At 44.7% G+C, this 18,541-nt stretch overlaps 1 protein-coding gene across 18 annotated transcripts in view; it reads right to left on the bottom strand.

Annotated features, from left to right (window-relative positions):
- The window catches only part of MAP2 (microtubule associated protein 2), a 148,805-nt gene that overhangs the window by 51,329 nt on the left and 78,935 nt on the right, over positions 1-18,541 (bottom strand). For all 18 annotated transcript variants that reach the window (XM_075607150.1, XM_075607158.1, XM_075607157.1 and 15 more), the window contains one exon: positions 10,813-11,102. In XM_075607150.1, the coding sequence (XP_075463265.1) occupies positions 10,813-11,074 (262 nt within the window). In that variant the 5' untranslated portion in view covers positions 11,075-11,102. The remainder of the gene's footprint in view (positions 1-10,812; positions 11,103-18,541) is intronic.

Raw genomic sequence — 18,541 nt, 5'->3', positions numbered from 1 at the left:
CTGCCACACGCTTAACATATAAAATAAGGGGGGGGGGGGGAGCAAAGGGAGGAATGTAGTATTGCTGCTTTAATACATTGATATCTGTACATTACCCTGCTTCTCACTATATTAAATAGGAGAATTAACGGTCTACTCATTAGTAAAAAGAGAGAATGGCATTTGTGTGTGAGAATATCGCACGAAAACCCCTCTCACCGCATTCATTCAACAGTTCTCGAATTTCCAAAATGTACTACAAGTGAATGTTCTGTACAGCACAGCAAGGTCAGTCCCAGGGCTGGAATGGAAGGTTAGGTATGCCGATCCCTCTGTACCTCCTCCTACCACAGGCTCTGTGAGTTAACAAAAAGGGAGCACGTGGAGTACATACTGGAGGTAGAAAAGAAAGTGGTGCTTATGGGTAATATACATGTCATTCTCTGTCATTGTTCTAATGTTTGTACAGCAATAAGACGTTCCGTCGGAAATGAAAATACAAAATGCTGCATTTGTAAGTGTACGGAAGGATATAATTATCATCTGAGCAGTGCAGTCAAAACACGGGTCCCTTCAGTTGGCACGGTGCAGTGTCGTTTCCATGGTAGCGCAACCGCCCAAATAGTGGGGCTCTGCAGTGATCTATGGACTTTTGATGTGGAAATGAAACCAAGTTTAATGGGCGAGGGGTGCACTCTCTCTGCATCTAAAAAAGAACAACTCTGTGGGCCTGTCCACGATAGGATGTGTTACTAGGACAGCGAGAAAGAGAGAAAGAGAGAGAGAGAGAGAGAGAGAGAGAGAGAGAGAGAGACAAAGAGCGAGACAAAGAGAGAGAGAAAGAGAGAGAGAAAGAGAGAGAGAGAGAGAGAATCGTTCTCCTGTAGTTATGATGGATTCTTGTTTAGCCCATTCTGCTTCCGATGGTATTATTCACATGCTGTTGAAACCAAAATCCCTCTGCTATCCATATCATTCAAAAGGAAGTTATATAGATACAGTACTATTTATACACTTGTTCTTCGTGATTTTGAAGCACTCTGTGTGGGTTTCCACTCTGTTAAGAATAATTTGTTTCAGGGAGAGAAAAATGCACTCAAGGAACTACAGAGTCTGGAGGGTATCACCATCAGATAAGACAATAAGGGCGGAAGCATTCGACTTCAAAACAGGGATGTTTATATCTCTGAAGGTCTTAAATTGCTGTCTGATACTGAGTCCTACTCCATACGCTCTACGGATCCTACCCTCACCTATCAAACTTATCTCTGCACTCTCCTTAATGAAGCACTAACCATAAAAATTATTACTAAGGATGAATTAAAATTTCTGCATCTTCCTAACCATTGTATGCCTATTTTTTATCACCTTCCAAAGGTACACAAAAGCCCATCAAAAACACCAGGTAGGCGGTGGAGGGTGGAGTCGGTGATGATAGGTGTGTCCAGGTATCTAGACCACTTTTTACAACCATATGTGGTCCGTTTGTGGTCATACCTCAGAGACACTCTTCCTGCCATCGACTCCATCTCCTCCATTGAATGGAAATCTACTTACAGATGGGCCACCTGTGACGTTCAATTAGTATACACATGTATAGAACACATCAAGGGACTTAGAATATACATTTTTGTTGTATAGGGAGTAATACATTGTCACTATTCAAAAAATATTCTATTGCTCTATTTAATGGACTTCATACTCCAACACAATTATTTTCTACTTAATTATGTGTTCTACCTCCAGACTTGGTCGCCCCCAGTTATGCCAACCTCTTCATGGGCTAATGGGAGTTTGAGCATATCTGGAACAGCCCACAGCTTGGGGTGAACCTGGTATACTATGGCCGCTATATTGACAACATCCTTATCATTTGGGATGTAGGTGAGGAGGAGCTCAAATCTTCCATCACTGGATTTGATAGGAATAATCTTGGATTAAAATGCATTTTTCCTACTGGTCCCTGTGGCATAGTCTTTTTAGATCTTGCGGTGTCAGTAGATAAAAATTAAACCATACAGTCAGAAGTCCACTTCAAGGATGTAGCTATTAACAGCTATCTCCATGCCGACAGTAATCATGACAAAAAGTGGCTTAGGAACATTCCCCTGGGTCAATTCAACAGACTCAGGAAACATTGTTCATCTGATCAGATTTTTGAAGCTCGGTCGCAGCGTTTGCTGAACATTTTTTCTCAGTAGGGTTATGATCATGAACTTGTCTTCAGTTCCTATAATAAAGTGAGGGCCATTGATGGATCTGTTTTATTGGACGAGTCCAAAAACAAGAGGTTGTTGAATGGGGGGGGAGAGAGAAGACTCCGTTGCTAAGGTGGACATATGCATGCGGGGTTCCACTGAGTTCATCGCCAAATACAATTGTTTTTCAGACAAAAATTACCAAATTATATTTGTCTGTCATTGCCAATTATATTTGTCTGCCATCTGTCATTTGTCTGTCATTATATTTGTCAGTATGTATTCTTACTTTCTGTAGTGTTATCTTATTGCACCGAGCGTACCATTATACTTTTGTACTGTGTAATTTGTTTCGAGCTTTACTCTTCTCAGTCAATTTAGCACCTGCTATTACTTTAGTGCTTGATTGTTGCAGCCTACTGTTTGCACAGTCTGTGTGCACTGTTGCTTAGCGACAGGGGGCATTTAAACCCATCCTATAGCTTAGCCAATCGTAGAGTTATGTACGCTGACGCCCTGAGCTTGCTGATACAGGGGCGAACACTTTGTGTGGTGGACACCATTTGAACCTTCCTGCGGTTCTTTTCCCTTGGCAGAGGGAAGATTGGTCTGTCTGGGATCCGATACCTCTGTGGCCCCCTTTTCCCTGCCGGCGAGGAAAGAAGCCTGGACTTTTTGGGACTTGCCTTGCTAACCCCATTGTATCCGTGAGCCTGTTGTCTTGTGCAGGGGAGTTTTTATACTCTCAAATGTGATCATTCCTGCTTCACTGGTGAGTGGAAAGTCCGTGGGACTGTTTTACTGTTTTATACAGTATATATTAATAAATGATCTGATGTTTTGGGGGCCATGATAAAAATGCAGGACCCTGAAAGTTTTTGCAGAGCTGTTTATTAACTCCGCCCACAATGTTCTCGTGTATGGGCACAAAAAAATGATTGTTTTTCCATTGAATGCATGAAATGGCTATAGACATACAGTAAGCCACATACGAATTAACCGCACCTCTGAGTTTTAAAGCAGCATATATGAGTTTGACGCATATCATTTTAGTATCCTGTCCCTGAACATGTCCTGCTATTAAAAATAATAATAATTAAAAATCATTGTTTTCCTAATAAAGTAATTTCAGACAGCGCTGGGCTCCGGGGAGAGAACTATTTTCACCTCCCGGGCACTTAATATTTCACCCGCTCATACAGTATCTCCTGAACAAAGCATCAGATTTTAAAAGTAAGAATATTCCCTGGAAGGATGAGAAGAAATCTTTCAAATATAAAATAAATATGCAAAATAAAACAGTGATCAGCCCAAACTGCTGCTTTACAGTGAAACAAATATATCAAAGCATCACAACCATTAAAAAGTCAATACAGCTGCAGCGGCCGTTATTCAAATACTTCACGTGTTGTGTACATCGGAATAACCATGTCATGGCGCGGGATGTCTTCCAACCTTACCGCCTTAAGACGCGAGTGCAGAAAATGGCGTGTTAGTGTTCTGGTTTTTTAAACACCTGAAAGTGACGCAGTAGCACAGCGCTGTGCACATTGCAAGTCATTCATTTCATTGCACCCAAAGAAACAGAATCCATGAAATTCAAACAAAGCAATCGCGATAAGCGCGGGGGCCTGGGGCAATTGGCCGCGTTCATGCCGCGTGGAGTACAGCAGCACGCACAAAATCGGCGCCGTGATTTGTTTGATAACGGCCGCTGCAGCAGTACTTCAACCGCACACATTAGGTATTGAGTATAGCGCAGGCTGTATTAGCTCCTATTTTTAGTGTTCAAAATACTGTTTTCTTGTCAAATAGCTATAGAGCTTTGTAAAGTGATATGTACATGTACTGTATACAGAGGAAGGTGAAGTCATTAGAGTTTCCCAATCTGTATTGATAGTTCCGTGATAGGAAGACTTTTCAGATTGGACTTGACGATGGGAAGAAAGGTGACACGGTAAACGCTGATGAGGAGGGATTTCCCGAAATAAGGGGTCAGTGAGAGAAATAGGTATATTATAGCCAGCCCCTTGTTCTTCTTCTGTTTCCCCCAAGCACACAAAGCGTTAGAGATGTCGTTCCAAATGCTATGTAACTATGTAACTATGTAACTATGTAACTAATCTTCAAATGTTTTAAATGTCCAACAATGTAAAATCAAATAAATATGTAATCTCTTGTTACCTCAATAACCCCAGTAAATGTGTAATAAATCACAAAATAAGGTATAGGAAATCATTTTAAATGGCAATATTATATATAGAAAAATAATCAACATTTCAGTCCCTATCAGTGACCATCTTCAGGGTTAACACTAAACATGGTGCCTTAAAGAGGCAATTCAAGTGGCAATTAAAAAAAAAAATATATATATATATATATATATATTTGTTGCTTTAATATATGCAGACCTTTATTGAAAACAAATTGCCTAAGCTGCCAATCGATTCATTCTCCTGTAATCAATCAGCAAAGATCTTGCTTCCCAGGGTTCACTAAATGGCTGCCTTTCAGTTTCAATCAATCCTTCAGTCGGTGTAACTCAGCAGCTACAATGTATTCTTATATTACGAAGGTAACATGATTAATTGTTACAGTTTGCAGCTCAAACTGCTGGGAATATTGGCAACATATCACAAAGAGGAAAGTGTTGCAAAGATCTTGCACTGCTGGGGAAGTGGGCTAAAACCTGCAATAGAAATGAAAGCATGCTCATTATATTAAAACTCATTAAAATTGTATTAAGTGTTGAATTTAAAAAAATGCAGTAAGTATTATCTAATACTACAGAACTGATTTATTTTAAAAAAAACAAAAAAAAAAACACATGTAGGATATTGCTTGAATTGCCCCTTCAAGGGGACCAAAACTTTGGTATTTTCAGTGCACAACATAGCCATTTCAAATAATTTCCTAAACTCCCGCCTAATTTTGTAGGCTTAAAGATGTGGTTGGTTGTCTCCACTCCTGCGTTCCATCTACCACGTCTCTCTACACAAAAGTACCACAACTCTGTAGAAGGTTGTCAAGACAACAAAGGATGGAGTAGTTGGTTTGGGACATCAAACCAGCCAGGTACTTTACAGAGGAATGTTCCACGTATGCCCCTTTCTCATCCTAAACCCTTTCTGCTGATAGAGCAGAAAATGTCTTACTTTCTAACTCTACAATCTTTATTTCAGCATAATAAAATACTTTATTGTGGTATCCTGTGCTGTTAAAAAGGGCATTCATTTTCCACGCCAATTAGCTCTCAGTTACAGTGTGTCCTGCCAAAGGTAAGTTGACATCAACAATATTACTGTTTTTAATTACATTCAGGTTTTCATTTTAGGTATGCGCTGTGCTGTAGAATCCTTTGATCCTCTCCTGTTGCACTGACAGCCATTTTGTGAACCCCCGAGCCGAATCTTCGCCTACCGATCACAGGAGAAGGGATCGGTCGGCAACTTAGCTAATTACTTATCAATCATTGTGTGGATTGTATTGATGCACATGGTGCCTTCGCCTGCGCTGAGGCTCGCGGAGGCTGCGGGAAAGCGGATGCCGTCCCTGGCCATGGGGGGGGGGGCGTTCCTGGGGGCGTTCCTAGTGACGTCACGGAGCTGGTTCGCCCTCATTGGGTGAACCGTTCACGTGACCTGTCTGTCGCGCTGAGAAATCAGTTTAACTGATTTCTCATGCAACGCGCGCCCCCTCCCGCTTCTAATTCTGTTTATTTGGCGCTCAAAAATAATGCTCCCCTGTTATTTGCACTCACTTGTTAAACGGTGTCAAAGCATCAATATTCCAGATCGTTGTCGCTAAGCGCCAATGATGAATATTTGTGGGCAGTTACAGCTATAATCACGGACAGTAATAAGCGCACAAAGATATAACACAAGAAAGTTCTGACTAAACAAATAAACTTTCCAGTGATAACTGAAATATGGTAATGCACTTATACTGTAGCTGTGTCAGACCTGTTGAATGAATGAATGAGTACTTCAATACTAGAACAGATGGAGTGGAGCACAACCAAGCAGAAGAAAAGGCTCGAGAGGTGGACTCCAAAAAAAAGAAGGTAAGTGAACACCACCTAAGCGTTTTGCGCATCCACACCTTGATAACGCGTGGATTCGCGAAACGCGCAGGTAGTGTTCACTTCCCTTTGATCTTTTTTTATCCGTGTTCCTAATACATCATTTTTGTTCTATTGGAGTCCACCTCTTGATCCGTTTTCTTCTGGTTGGTAGTGCTCCACACCACTCTATCTCTTTCTGTTTCAGCAATCGGCAGACGTTGCACACGGAGGAGCTCCCAAGCGCACACACAGAACGGCCGGCAGAGACTCGTGAGTGTGCGAGTTAACTGTTTTCGGATATGCCAAATCGGACTGTTCTGGGCTTAAGGCTGTATATACAGAATAAGTTTATTGTGCTGTTGTCTGATCACCACATATGGCAGTAAAAAATCACTTGGAATCAGAGGGTTCCAGTAGGCGCTATTCTCGAGTAAGGAGCTGGATTACCCACTAAAGGTTATTGAAGTTATAAGGGGCTCTAGACATCATTTTTCCCCTACCAAGTGTTATTTTGAATGGTTTTCCCCATGCCCAATACCTCTGAGCCCCAGAATCCTTCTGGATATCAATACTTCAATACTAGCCGATACCTGAGGAAGAGAGCATTGCTCACGAAAACTGGTCTTTAAAATATATTCTGTCAGTTCAGATTTTTTTTTTAAAAGATAACACCTTATTACTGTACATCTTATTGTTCAAGACTTTCTCAACGTCAGAAAATTGTGCCGGAGTAGAAACATGTCTGCCCCTCTGAGCGAATACATCCTCTCTTTCTCCCTCTCCCCTGCTGCCAATGGCCCCACACCTATAAATAGCATCCCCAAAAGGAGCTGTGTTCTACTGAAAATGCAGGTACATCACATCAAAAGGGATGGGCTAAATTAAATACATTCCTAACAAATACCAGGTTGCCCTTGGGGACCGAAACGTCGGGTTCCTGTGTGTTATGGGTCAATAAACACCCTCTATTTTTGCATATATTTTGTCTGGTGCTGATAATTAGACCATTCTGGTCTTTTCTTTAAATATATATATATATATATATATATATACATACACAGCTTGCCATCACTGACAAAACCATTAATTCTGCATTGTATCAGAAGATTCTAGAGGAGAATGTCAGGGCATCCGTCCGTGAGCTGAAGCGAAAGTGGGTCATGCAACAAGAAAATGATCCCAAACATACAAGCAAATCTACAAAAGAATGGTTGCAGAAGAAGAAATTCCGTGTTTTAGACTGGCCTAGTCAAAGTCCGGACCTAAACTCCATCGAAATATTGTAGCAGGACCTGAAGCGAGTTGTCCATGCAAGGAAGCTCTCAAATGTCACTGAGTTGAAGCTGTTTTCTAAGAAGGAATGGGCCAATAGTCCTCAAAACCGATGTGAGAGACTGACCAGCAGTTACAGGAAACGCTTAGTTGAAGTCGTTGCTGCTCAAAGAGGCGCCACCAGGTACTGAATAAAAAGGGCCACATACTTTTTCACACATGGATATTGAAGGTTGAATTATTTGTGGATATATAAATGTTGAAAAAGTATCATGTTTTTGTGTCATGTGTTTGATCAGGTTATCTTTATCCATTAGTAGGGCTTAGTTTAAGATCTAATAACATTTTAAGTTTGAAATATGTGAAAAGTGGTTCACAACCTTTTCTCGGCAGTGTGTGTATGTGTATGTGTGTGCATGTATGTATGTATGTGTGTGTGTGTATATGTATGTGATGTATGTATGTATATGTATGTGATGTATGTATGTATGTTTGTGTGTATACAGTATATGTGAGTGTGTGTGTGTGTGTATACACACACACCCATAACCGGAGGTCTAAAGAAAAGAATAAAGCACACGGATGTACCATATGTGTCAAAGGAAATATTAGGGCACAAATACAGCCAGCGTTTTGGTCCTTACAAAGAGGACATGCACATGAAGAAATACAACATATTTATAATACACAGAAACCACAAGTAAGTGGGGAAAAAATAAAGAAAAAAACTGCGAAAGACACCCCCCCCATCCCCCAACCCATGTGCAGAGGGATAGGCAACCGCTTATAAACAACCCTATGGCTGCGGACATAGTGCCGCAGCCCATGCGGAGACGTTCCCAGTGACGTCATGGAGCTGGTTCGCCCTCATTGGGCGAACCGCTCACGTAACTGCCCTATCGTGCGAGAAATCAGTTTTAACTGATTTCTCGCGCATCGCGCGCCCCCTCCTGCCTCCGCGCCCGCATGTACGTGAACACTGCCTTAAGGCAGTCTGTTCGCTCAGCGTGTGGACGCGTCCGCGCGGTCTGAGGTACCATGGACGCAGCCTAAAAGAAAAGGCTGCCCTATGAGACCCTGCTGAATGAATACTAATAAATAAGCGGACTATTCAATGTATAATTCCAATATATAATAACAAGAAAGCACTACAGAATAACAAAATAGCAAGGATAACTATGTAGTGCTTTCTTGTTAGTGCCACCATTTCTTTAAATATATATATATATATATATATATATATATATATATATATATATATACATCTATATATATATATATATATATGTATATATATATATATATCTATATATATATATATATATATATATATATATATATATATATATATATACATGCCTGATTATGTTAAAGCATTAATCGCTAAGATTTTATCCATTACATATCAGTGCCATTGGTTCATTCTGATACCAGGAGGGACAAAACCTTTCAACAGGTTTTGAGCCATTCGGGGTTATTCATTGTACTGCAATAGTGACTGTCAGGGCACTACCGAATGGAAATTCCCTTTGCATTGGTGGAGTTTAATGAATAACCCCCATAAAACTAGTAGTTCCGCTTCCCAATCCTGACTACTAGAAATCCTGTGCATATTACCGTAACAGGCACCACCAATCTTAGTACAATAGCCAAATGATGACCTAGTATACAGTATGTGCACCTAGAACATCCCATTCCCTCCAGCCAAACGTCATAACAAAGTCTAAATGGCACCAGGGCTGACCTTTCCATACTTCAAAGGGTTTAAGCAATGAAGATTAATGCCTCTGGCACAGGATTCATTAGAACATTCCGTCCATCGCCAGCTGCAGGACATGGACTAAAACATACTGCAGCAGAGCACTAGACAGCGACACATTATTAGATCAATGAGCTCGACACTTTGGGTACCATTAAGGGAGACTCTCAAAGGGGCTCTCAAAAGCCGACAAAAGGGAGTAAAAGAGTCTCAGGGTATTTTTTTTGGGGGGGCGGGGGGATTAAGGTGAGTAATTGTTTTCTACATCAGGCAATTTACTGTAAGGTGAGCCCCTAAAAGGGAAAGCTGCTCTTAATCAACAGGTTAACTCATGATGTGAAATATGGCAGCATCCCTGGCATTGTACAACGGGATATGAATGGTTACCTGCCTGTGTGTTAGTAATGAATCACGGTGGGTATTAAGTGGCACACTCAGGAATCCGTAGCCACAGGCCATGAATTACCCACTCACACAAGATATACTGTAGTCTTGCCCTTCCTCTGGCAATACTGTATCTGATGAAGTCACCCCAGAAATGGGACGTCTTCCAAATCCCGAGCCTGCATCGTACCAGGGATATTCCCTGCAAGGGGAATGCCCCAGCAAACACGGAACTAGATGTACAAGTCAAAACACACTGTCCAAAGCCTGGCGTTGGGAGGGCATACAGTACTGTGCAGTTGTACATATTAATCTTGGTGTTCCAGATAGTGACATTTAGATGATTTGAAGGTTGTAATTCCTTTCTTTGGACCAAAATGAGCTTTTTGTAGAAATGAGTTTAGTATGACACGCTCACATACCTTTTCCGTAGATCTACTCTGAGACTTAAAAGATGTCTATAGCTCACGTACAACTAATTAAACTGTCATAATGGTTCCATGAATATTCACCGGAAATGTTAACCTTATGTTCTCCTGCAGCCCCAGCATGGGCCTTCTATACAGAGGTAGCCAACGTATTGCAACCCATGGAACGCTCCCACGGGTGAAATAGCACCGAGCTCCACCCCCCTTCCCACACATGGCCGATTCAAACCGCTGGCCACTTTTCCCGCTGGTGCATTGTGTATGTCCCGCTGCAGCGTGCCACGGGTTGCAATAACGTTGTCTACCTGCAGTTTCATATTTTGCCTGACATCGCCTTTCTGTGGTTCCCTTACATTTTCCCAAGACGTTTCCCCTCCGAAATCCTGAAATCTTATTCAAATGGGAGTTAAAGCAAGAGGTGTAAGGGAACGGAGTGAAGGGGAGAGTAGTGGCAGAGGGAAGGGAAGAGAATGGAAGGACAGGAATGCCGATGAGAGGGGAGAAAAGTGTGACCTTTTTGCTCATCCCTAACTACCTCCAAACCAAATTATAACCTCTTCACTGCTAACACATGACAAAGCTAGGCACTGCTGTCTCCTCTGGCAGTGAAAGGGTAAAACAAATATTGTAAGGAAGAAGGGTGTTTCCTTGCAGTTACTTGTGTTTGTACAACCTTCCAGTGACATGTAGACTTGTTTGTAAGAGGTCAAACATTACAAATGTTGTTACCTGCAGTTTCTGAGTCGGCAGACGGCATCTCCCCATTGATGCCGTTCTCTCTGCTCCTGGAATGGGAGGCTTGGAGAGCCCGCTCCCCGTATCCTCTCTCCTCTGCCTCTCGGAAGGGAATCCCATTAGAGCTGTGGACCATCCCATCCCCTGCTCCCCCTTGTTCCTTCATGTCTGGGGCGTGCGGAAGGGAGGAGGCCTCGGTGAGCTGCCCTGGTGCCCAATGGGATGGCTTGGGCTCATCCTGCCTGTTGTCCGTCATGCTTCCTCTTCCTCAACCACCCGGAGACCTGGAACCCAAGAATCAAGGGTCTTGTTTCATGCAGTAAAACTGTACAGATCAGTTCACTATCGCATAGGAAAAACAGCAATTTAACAAGCTCAGGTAGCCTTACCCTACAAGGAGGCTACACAACTTGGCCTCAAAATGTTACAAAATTTATAGAAACAAAAGGAAAAGGAAATTTAAAAAAAAATGGTTGAAACTTAGTAAGACTGTTCATGGAGTTAATGTAATTGTAAATACATTCAACCATAAGCCGGACTCAAGGGCCCCAAAAAAATGGAATGTTCCTTTCCCAAGGGAATAAGCAACGAGCAAACCTGTTCTTGACAAAGGTCAGGTATGCCTGAAACATGCCCAAAGCCATACTGTACATACTCTGTCATTGCTGCTGCCTTGGGAGTTTTAATACTTGATTGAATAACAAAGATGAATTCCCAAGAATATGCTGCCCAAGAGAGTATTCTTATGTGTGGTTGCTATTCCTGCACAGCTTTGATACTGTGTTAGGGAACTCCACACAATGGCTTTAATGGAGTATTACCTTTTTGTTATAGTAACAAAGAACGCTGAATTATAGAATTTCATAGTTTGGCTTCCATCTATTCATCCAACAAATACAGGGACTAAAATGCCTTCCTGACTGTTGGACTATAAGACCCCTTCAGTGAACGACAAGACATTTACAGAGACTACGACCCCCAAAAGACAAAAAAAAAAAGTCACCCAGGCTGTTTGGAGAAAAACTAGTTCAAACTCCACAACAATTGGCAGGGAAAGTGATATATCTGCCAAGCCTGTACATAGACTGTAGTTAGACCAGGGCGGTGCAACCACTAGACGACTCAGGCGGTCGCCTAGGGCGGCACATTTTGGGAGGCAGCGGGAGAGGAGGATAATGATGGGCAGAGGAGGATGGCGGGTGGTGGGAGCAGTGCAGGGCGGCACATTTTGGGAGGCAGCGGGAGAGGAGGATAATGACGGGCAGGGGGGGTTGGCGGGTGGTGGGAGCAATGCAGGGTGGCGGGAACGGTGGTCGAGAATGGCCAGGGAGGAGCATGCCCCAACAGTCCGACAGAGAAGTGGTGTCTGCTGCTGCTCGAGCGCAGATCCTCCCATGCTCCACGTCAAGACCGCAGCCATCCTGGTAGGCATTTTTAATTGAGTGATTTAGTGAGCGGATGAGGAGGGGAGGTGAGAGGATGAGAATGGGGGGATGGATAGAGAGAATGAGGGGAGGGATAGAGAGAATGAGGGGAGGGATAGAGAGAATGAGGGGAGGGATAGAGGGAATGAGGGGAGTGAGAGGATGGGAGCAGTGAGAGGATGGGGGGAGTGAAAGGATGGGGGCAGTGAGAGGATGGGGGGAGTGAGAGGATGGGGGGAGTGAGAGAATGGGGGGAGTGAGAGGATGGGGGGTGAGAGGATGGGGGGTGCGAGGATGGGGGAGTGAGAGGATGGGGCAGTGAGAGGATGGGGGAGTGAGAGGATGGGGGGAGTGAGAGGATGGGGCAGTGAGAGGATGGGGGAGTGAGAGGATGGGGGGAGTGAGAGGATGGGGGGGTGCGAGGATGGGGGAGTGAGAGGATGGGGCAGTGAGAGGATGGGGGAGTGAGAGGATGGGGGGAGTGAGAGGATGGGGGCCGTGAGAGGATGGGAGCAGTGAGAGGATGGGGGGGGTGAGAGGATGGGGGGGTGCGAGGATGGGGGAGTGAGAGGATGGGGCAGTGAGAGGATGGGGGAGTGAGAGGATGGGGGGAGTGAGAGGATGGGGGGAGTGAGAGGATGGGGGCAGTGAGAGGAAGGGAGCAGTGAGAGGATGGGGGGAGTGAAAGGATGGGGCAGTGAGAGGATGGGGGGAGGGAGAGGATGGGGGCAGTGAGAGGATGGGGGGAAGGAGAGGATGGGAGGAGAGATAGGATAGGGGGAGAGAGAGGATAGGGGAAGTGAGAGGATGGGGGAGTGATAGAATGGGGGAAGGAGAGGATGGTGGGAAGGACAGGATGGGTGAGTGAGGATGGGGGGTGAGAGGATGGGGGGAGTGATAAGATGGGGGGAGTGAGAGGATGGTGGCAGTGAGAGGATGGGGGTGTGAGAGGATTGGGGGGAGTGAGGGGATGGCGGGAGTGATAGAATGGGGGAAGGAGAGGATGGGGGGAAGGAGAGGATGGGGGAGTGAGAGGATGGGGGGAGTGATAAGATGGGGGGAGTGAGAGGATGGTGGCAGTGAGAGGATGGGGGTGTAAGAGGATTGGGGGAAGTGAGGGGATGGGGGGAGTGAGAGGGTGGCGGGAAGGAGAAGATGGGGGAGTGAGAATATGGGGGTGAGAGGATGGGGGAGTGATAAGATGGTGGCAGTGAGAGGATGGTGGCAGTGAGAGGATGGTGGCAGTGAGAGGATGGGGGGAGTGAGAGGATGGGGGGAGTGAGAGGATGGGGGGAGTGAGAGGATTGGGGGGTGAGAGGATTGGGGGGTGAGAGGATTGGGGGGTGAGAGGATGGGGGAGTGAGAGGATGGGGGAGTGATAGAAGGTGAGGGAGAGATAAAGAGGATGAGGAAAAGATAGAGAATGGGGGGTATACTATTTTTTTAAAAAATCTGAAAATTCAGTGGGTGGGGGGGTGTTACAAGGCTGAAGGTTTTGTGCATCTTTATTAGTTACTCATCTTATGGTGATGGGATTCATCTTTTCAAGATATGATTTGTTGGCAGACTTAATGGGGTCCCACCTCTACTGTACATTTTTTATCTCCATTGACTCTGATGAGATCCCCCTCTACAATAAATAATTTGTCCCCATTCATGGTATTCTCCTATATTAGAAATATGTAGTCTCACTCCTCACTCCGCCTGTACCACAGTCTCCAACATCAAAAACCTCTTACCGCTGAGAGTATTAATACCAAGAGTAAAGCAAAGAAGAAGATGAGTCCCTCTTTCCTACCCTAGCTTCGCAGGAGCCCTGCATAATGCTAACCAATACTGTTCAGTGTGGGCGTATTATCCCATCATAATCCCATGAAGACAGTAACCGTGACATTCATGTACGTCCTCCTAACAATATTATATGTCCTCCCTCCCACTCTAAAAAGCAGCTGACATGTCCCCGTGGTGCAGAGAGTTATGACTGCAATAAACACGTGGAACTGCAGTTTACCCCAGAGCAGTGTGTTCCTCTGTCGTTTGCTACGAAACCTTTATCCCGGCTTCTGGAAGTCGGCTAAAACACGCTCCTTTCCCTGTCTCTGTTATACTGCTTAGAGGGAGTAGCTGTGAATGCGAGGATACATTTGAAGTGTGAATTGGTTAAAGAACTGCATTGTGCGGCTGGACATGAGAAAACCAGGGGTAATATTCGCTGCCCTTTGGAAAGGAGAGTAAATGTTGGTTAAAATGCCTTATTTAACCCTTCTTCACCGGGGGGGGGGGAGGGGAAGCACCCTTTGTTTCTTAGAAAATGTATAATATGAAAGCCAATTTACAGACCACGCTAATCATAAAAATAACACCAAATGTCGGAGTAGAACTGTTGCAGGGTACATGCAACTACACACGCGGGTTTCTTGACAAGGCTTATTTATTTAGCCTTCAAAGATATACAGCACACAAAAACAAAAATAGCTTTTCATCAGCAAACAAAAGAAAAAATGGCTTTTCATCAGCAACAAAAGAAAAATGGCTTTTTCTTCAGCAGACCAAACAAAACAGTTTCTCTTTAGCAGACAGTGTCAAAATAAGGCAGCTACCCTTTTCTATGCAGGAAACAGACAGTTCATAATTCATCTACTTTGCTAACAGACCTTGTATCAGTAATCTCTTCAGCAGCTTACTCCTCTCTCCTCAACAGCCAGCCCCCCTGTGTCTACAGCCTGGGGTTTTTAACACACCTTGATTAGGCAGCTGGGATCCAACTAATTGTCCTGAGGTTCCCAGCTGAAGTTAACCTAGTCACTGCTGCATTGCAGGCTAAACATATGTCTGCCAGGCATATAGCTGGTGGCTTTTATTTACCCTGTCACAAGAACACTATAAAAAAAAAACATGTAGTAAGCATGAAATGTATTGTTATTTTTCAAACGGGTATCTCATGTAGGTCCATGTAGGAGTGCATTGAGTGCTACAGCTACCAGTCTAGTTTTAAGTTCACCATATAATTATTGATCTAGCTAAGTCCTCTTAGGCTACTAATTCTCAGGCCCCTCTAGCACTGTAAGTCCCAATAAAGAGTGGGCTGTGTTGGGAGCAAATCCTGCAGGCCCTGGTTGTCCAAGTAGTCCTCGTTATCCAACGTTTCACTTTACAACGAACGGCATATCAAAAGCTTTACAATGCCACCCTATGGGCCGTTTTTGCGACGCCGGAATGCGTTATCCGACGCCTGAACGCGTTATCCGACGCCTGAATGCATTATCCAACGCTCGCCGCCACTGATTAACATGGGACTCACTTTACAACGGTTTCACTATCCAACGCTACTTCCAGAACGGATTCCATTGGATAACCGAGGACCGCCTGTATTGTCATGTGTGTTACCTAATAAAGTTCTGGAGTAGCCTGTTATTACAAGGGGGGCCTATGACTGATAGGAGGCCGGCTTACAAGCCCCTCCCCTGGGAAGGAGGGGGGGTTTTCCTAGAGGTTAGAGAAAATGTTTCTGGGAGTGAGTCCTGTGCTGCCCTCCCTGCTATGAGGACGCAGCAGTAAGTCTCTCCTGTGCAGGAGTGGGCTGAGGCCTTGCCCTGTTAGGGGGTAAGGTATGCTGAGGAGGGGTGCTCAAGGCCTCAAGACTGGGGTACTGCCTTCAGGGAATGGAACCTGTACTGATATGATATGCCTAATACACTCCAGTTATACCCACTCTGGCGGGATGTCTGGAGTGTGAACAACCACAGAAGTGTTGCCCCTGTGGTTCATCCTGGCTGCACCAGCATCCTCCTGGGCTGGAGGCGCTGCATCCCTATAGCCTGTCCTGATGTCTCCCTATACCACCGCGGAGATCTCAGGCCTTCTGTTCTACCTCACAGGTATGCACCAGCACCAGCATACGCAGGCAGCTACATGATCTCACTTAGGGTGGGGGAAAAGGTGCTACATAGAGAAGCTGAAATCGTTCTGAGTCGGATTTTTGTTTTAATAAAGATGGCTGTTGAGCAACTTCCTGCCAGCGATCCAGTCAAAAATGGTGACTTCATGTTGATTGGTTGTACAAAAGGAAGCTGCATTTGTCTCATCACTGGGATCATTGATCTACTTGTATAAGAGAGAACCAATAGGGTCCTGCAGCAGGAGATCCCCCTATTCTAATAATAATAAAGCTCATCCAGCAGGGCAGACAGAAGAAAGCCGTGTGGTTCATCGTGCTGTTGATTTACTCTTCCCGCTGGCTTTTCATTGGATAGTCTAGCTTCTCCCGGCTGTACCTAATTAAATTAGCCTTGGGCACCTAATGGCCAGACAGGTCGAGGTCACTAGCTGTAGACATACCGTGATATAGTCACCCAGCTCCCATCCTCCAGGCCTGGTATTATCCTTGAGTGAATCTAAAGAAATCAGGTCAATTCTTACATCTTGTTAATCACCACTGCAGTGCTGTCTACTGGCTTCTGCTGAACATATGACACCTGCAGGGATGATATTTCTAGGCTGACATGGCAGGCTGCACACGGATGCATTTCGGATATATCCTTCCAAAGCCTGCGAGTCTCATCTGCTCTCAGTATCAGGGTTCTCATAGACTCCAGCTGAATATCTCCCACTGGAGCTACCACCATTTAATTCAAATGCCATTACTTAGTCCAGAACCCTCCGATTTGACTCATTTGCGTTTTTAAGTAACAGAAGTGACACTACGGGGTTAAACAGGTACAATCCTACGTGGCCAGCAGAAAAAACAACCCTTTCTAAACAATTTAACAATATAATTGACTTCCACAAACTAATCTAAGCGTGCTAAAAGCAAAGATTTTGCTTCTTTCCCCCACCCTGGAAATTAATTGCAAGTTGCATTTTTGGGGGGCGGGGGACGGGGCGGGTAGTGTCTCTGAATGGGGGAGTGGATTGGATTTTCCATACATCTGCTGCAGTTTTTTGCATCAGTTTTGCTGCTGGAAGATTTTGATAACGAGCATCGTAATGTGTAACAGGCGATTAATGTCCCGTTCTTCACTGCCAGCAATCTCTTTGGGCAATAAAATGTATGTTTGTCTTGGAACATTTTGCTCGTACTAGTGCAGTTACTGTATATACACCCAAGCCGTGGGGCTGGCAACGCACGCAGTATTAAAAAGAAAAGCATCCCCGGGATTTCTCTGCTATGTCACAATGGTCATTAAAACGAAGACCGTTGTCAGGTCGTGTTTGTGAACGAGGTATTCAGCCTCGCGTGAAACATCACTTTAATCATGTTCCCCGCCTCGTTATTTATTTCACCTTCTTTCGTTTAAACAAACACACTACTTCCAATGGCATGTGGGGCTTAAAGAAAATGTGTGTGTGTGTGTGTGGTGTGTGTGTGTGATGTGTGTGATGTGCGTGTGTGCGTGTGGTGTGTGTGTTTGTGATGTGTGTGATGTGTGATGTGCGTGTGGTGTGTGTGTGTGTGTGTGTGCATGATGTGTGTGTGTGTGCGCATGAAGTGTGTGTGTGTGTGCATGATGTGTGTGTGTGTGCGCATGATGTGTGTGATGTGCGTGTGTGCGTGATGTGCGTGTGTGCGTGTGGTGTGTGTGTGTGCATGATGTGTGTGTGTGTGTGTGTGTGTGCGCATGATGTGTGTGTGTGTACGTGATGTGTGCGTGATGTGAGTGTGTGTGTGTGTGTGCGTGATTTGTGTGTGTGCATGTGCGTGTGTGCTGTGTGCGTGTGTGTGTGTGTGTGTGTGTGTTTGTGTGTGTGTGTGCATGATGTGTGTGTGTGTGTGTGTGTGCGCATGATGTGTGTGTGTGTACGTGATGTGTGCGTGATGTGAGTGTGTGTGTGTGTGTGCGTGATTTGTGTGTGTGCATGTGCGTGTGTGCTGTGTGCGTTTGTGTGTGTGTGTGTGTTTGTGTGTGTGTGTGTGTGTAGTGTGTGTAGTGTGTGTATGTGTGTGTGTCCTGACTCTTTTGCAGTTGGGAGATTTGGTTATACAGTACAGTCCCTCCGGGGTGTTTGACGGACAACATCTTTAAGCCCAAATGCAGTGCAGATTGATGGATTGGAGGCTACGCTGTTTAATGTAACGCTGTTTAATGTAACGCTGTTGCTACCAGAGAGATCTGCAATGCAGTCAATACCATAGTAGAGACCAGGGGTAGCCAACTCCAGTCCTCGCAACAGGTCAGGTGTTCAGGATATCCCTGCTTCAGCACAGGTGGCTCAGTCGAAGACTTATTGAAGCTGGGACTGAATGAGCCACCTGTGCTGACGCAGGGATATCCTGAAAACCTGACCTGTTGGTTGCTCTT

This window comes from Ascaphus truei, chromosome 7 (assembly GCF_040206685.1).
Source record: "Ascaphus truei isolate aAscTru1 chromosome 7, aAscTru1.hap1, whole genome shotgun sequence".
NCBI lineage: Eukaryota > Metazoa > Chordata > Amphibia > Anura > Ascaphidae > Ascaphus > Ascaphus truei.
The sequence above is the reverse complement of the archived record's forward strand: the minus strand, read 5'-3'. Positions and strand labels throughout refer to the sequence as shown.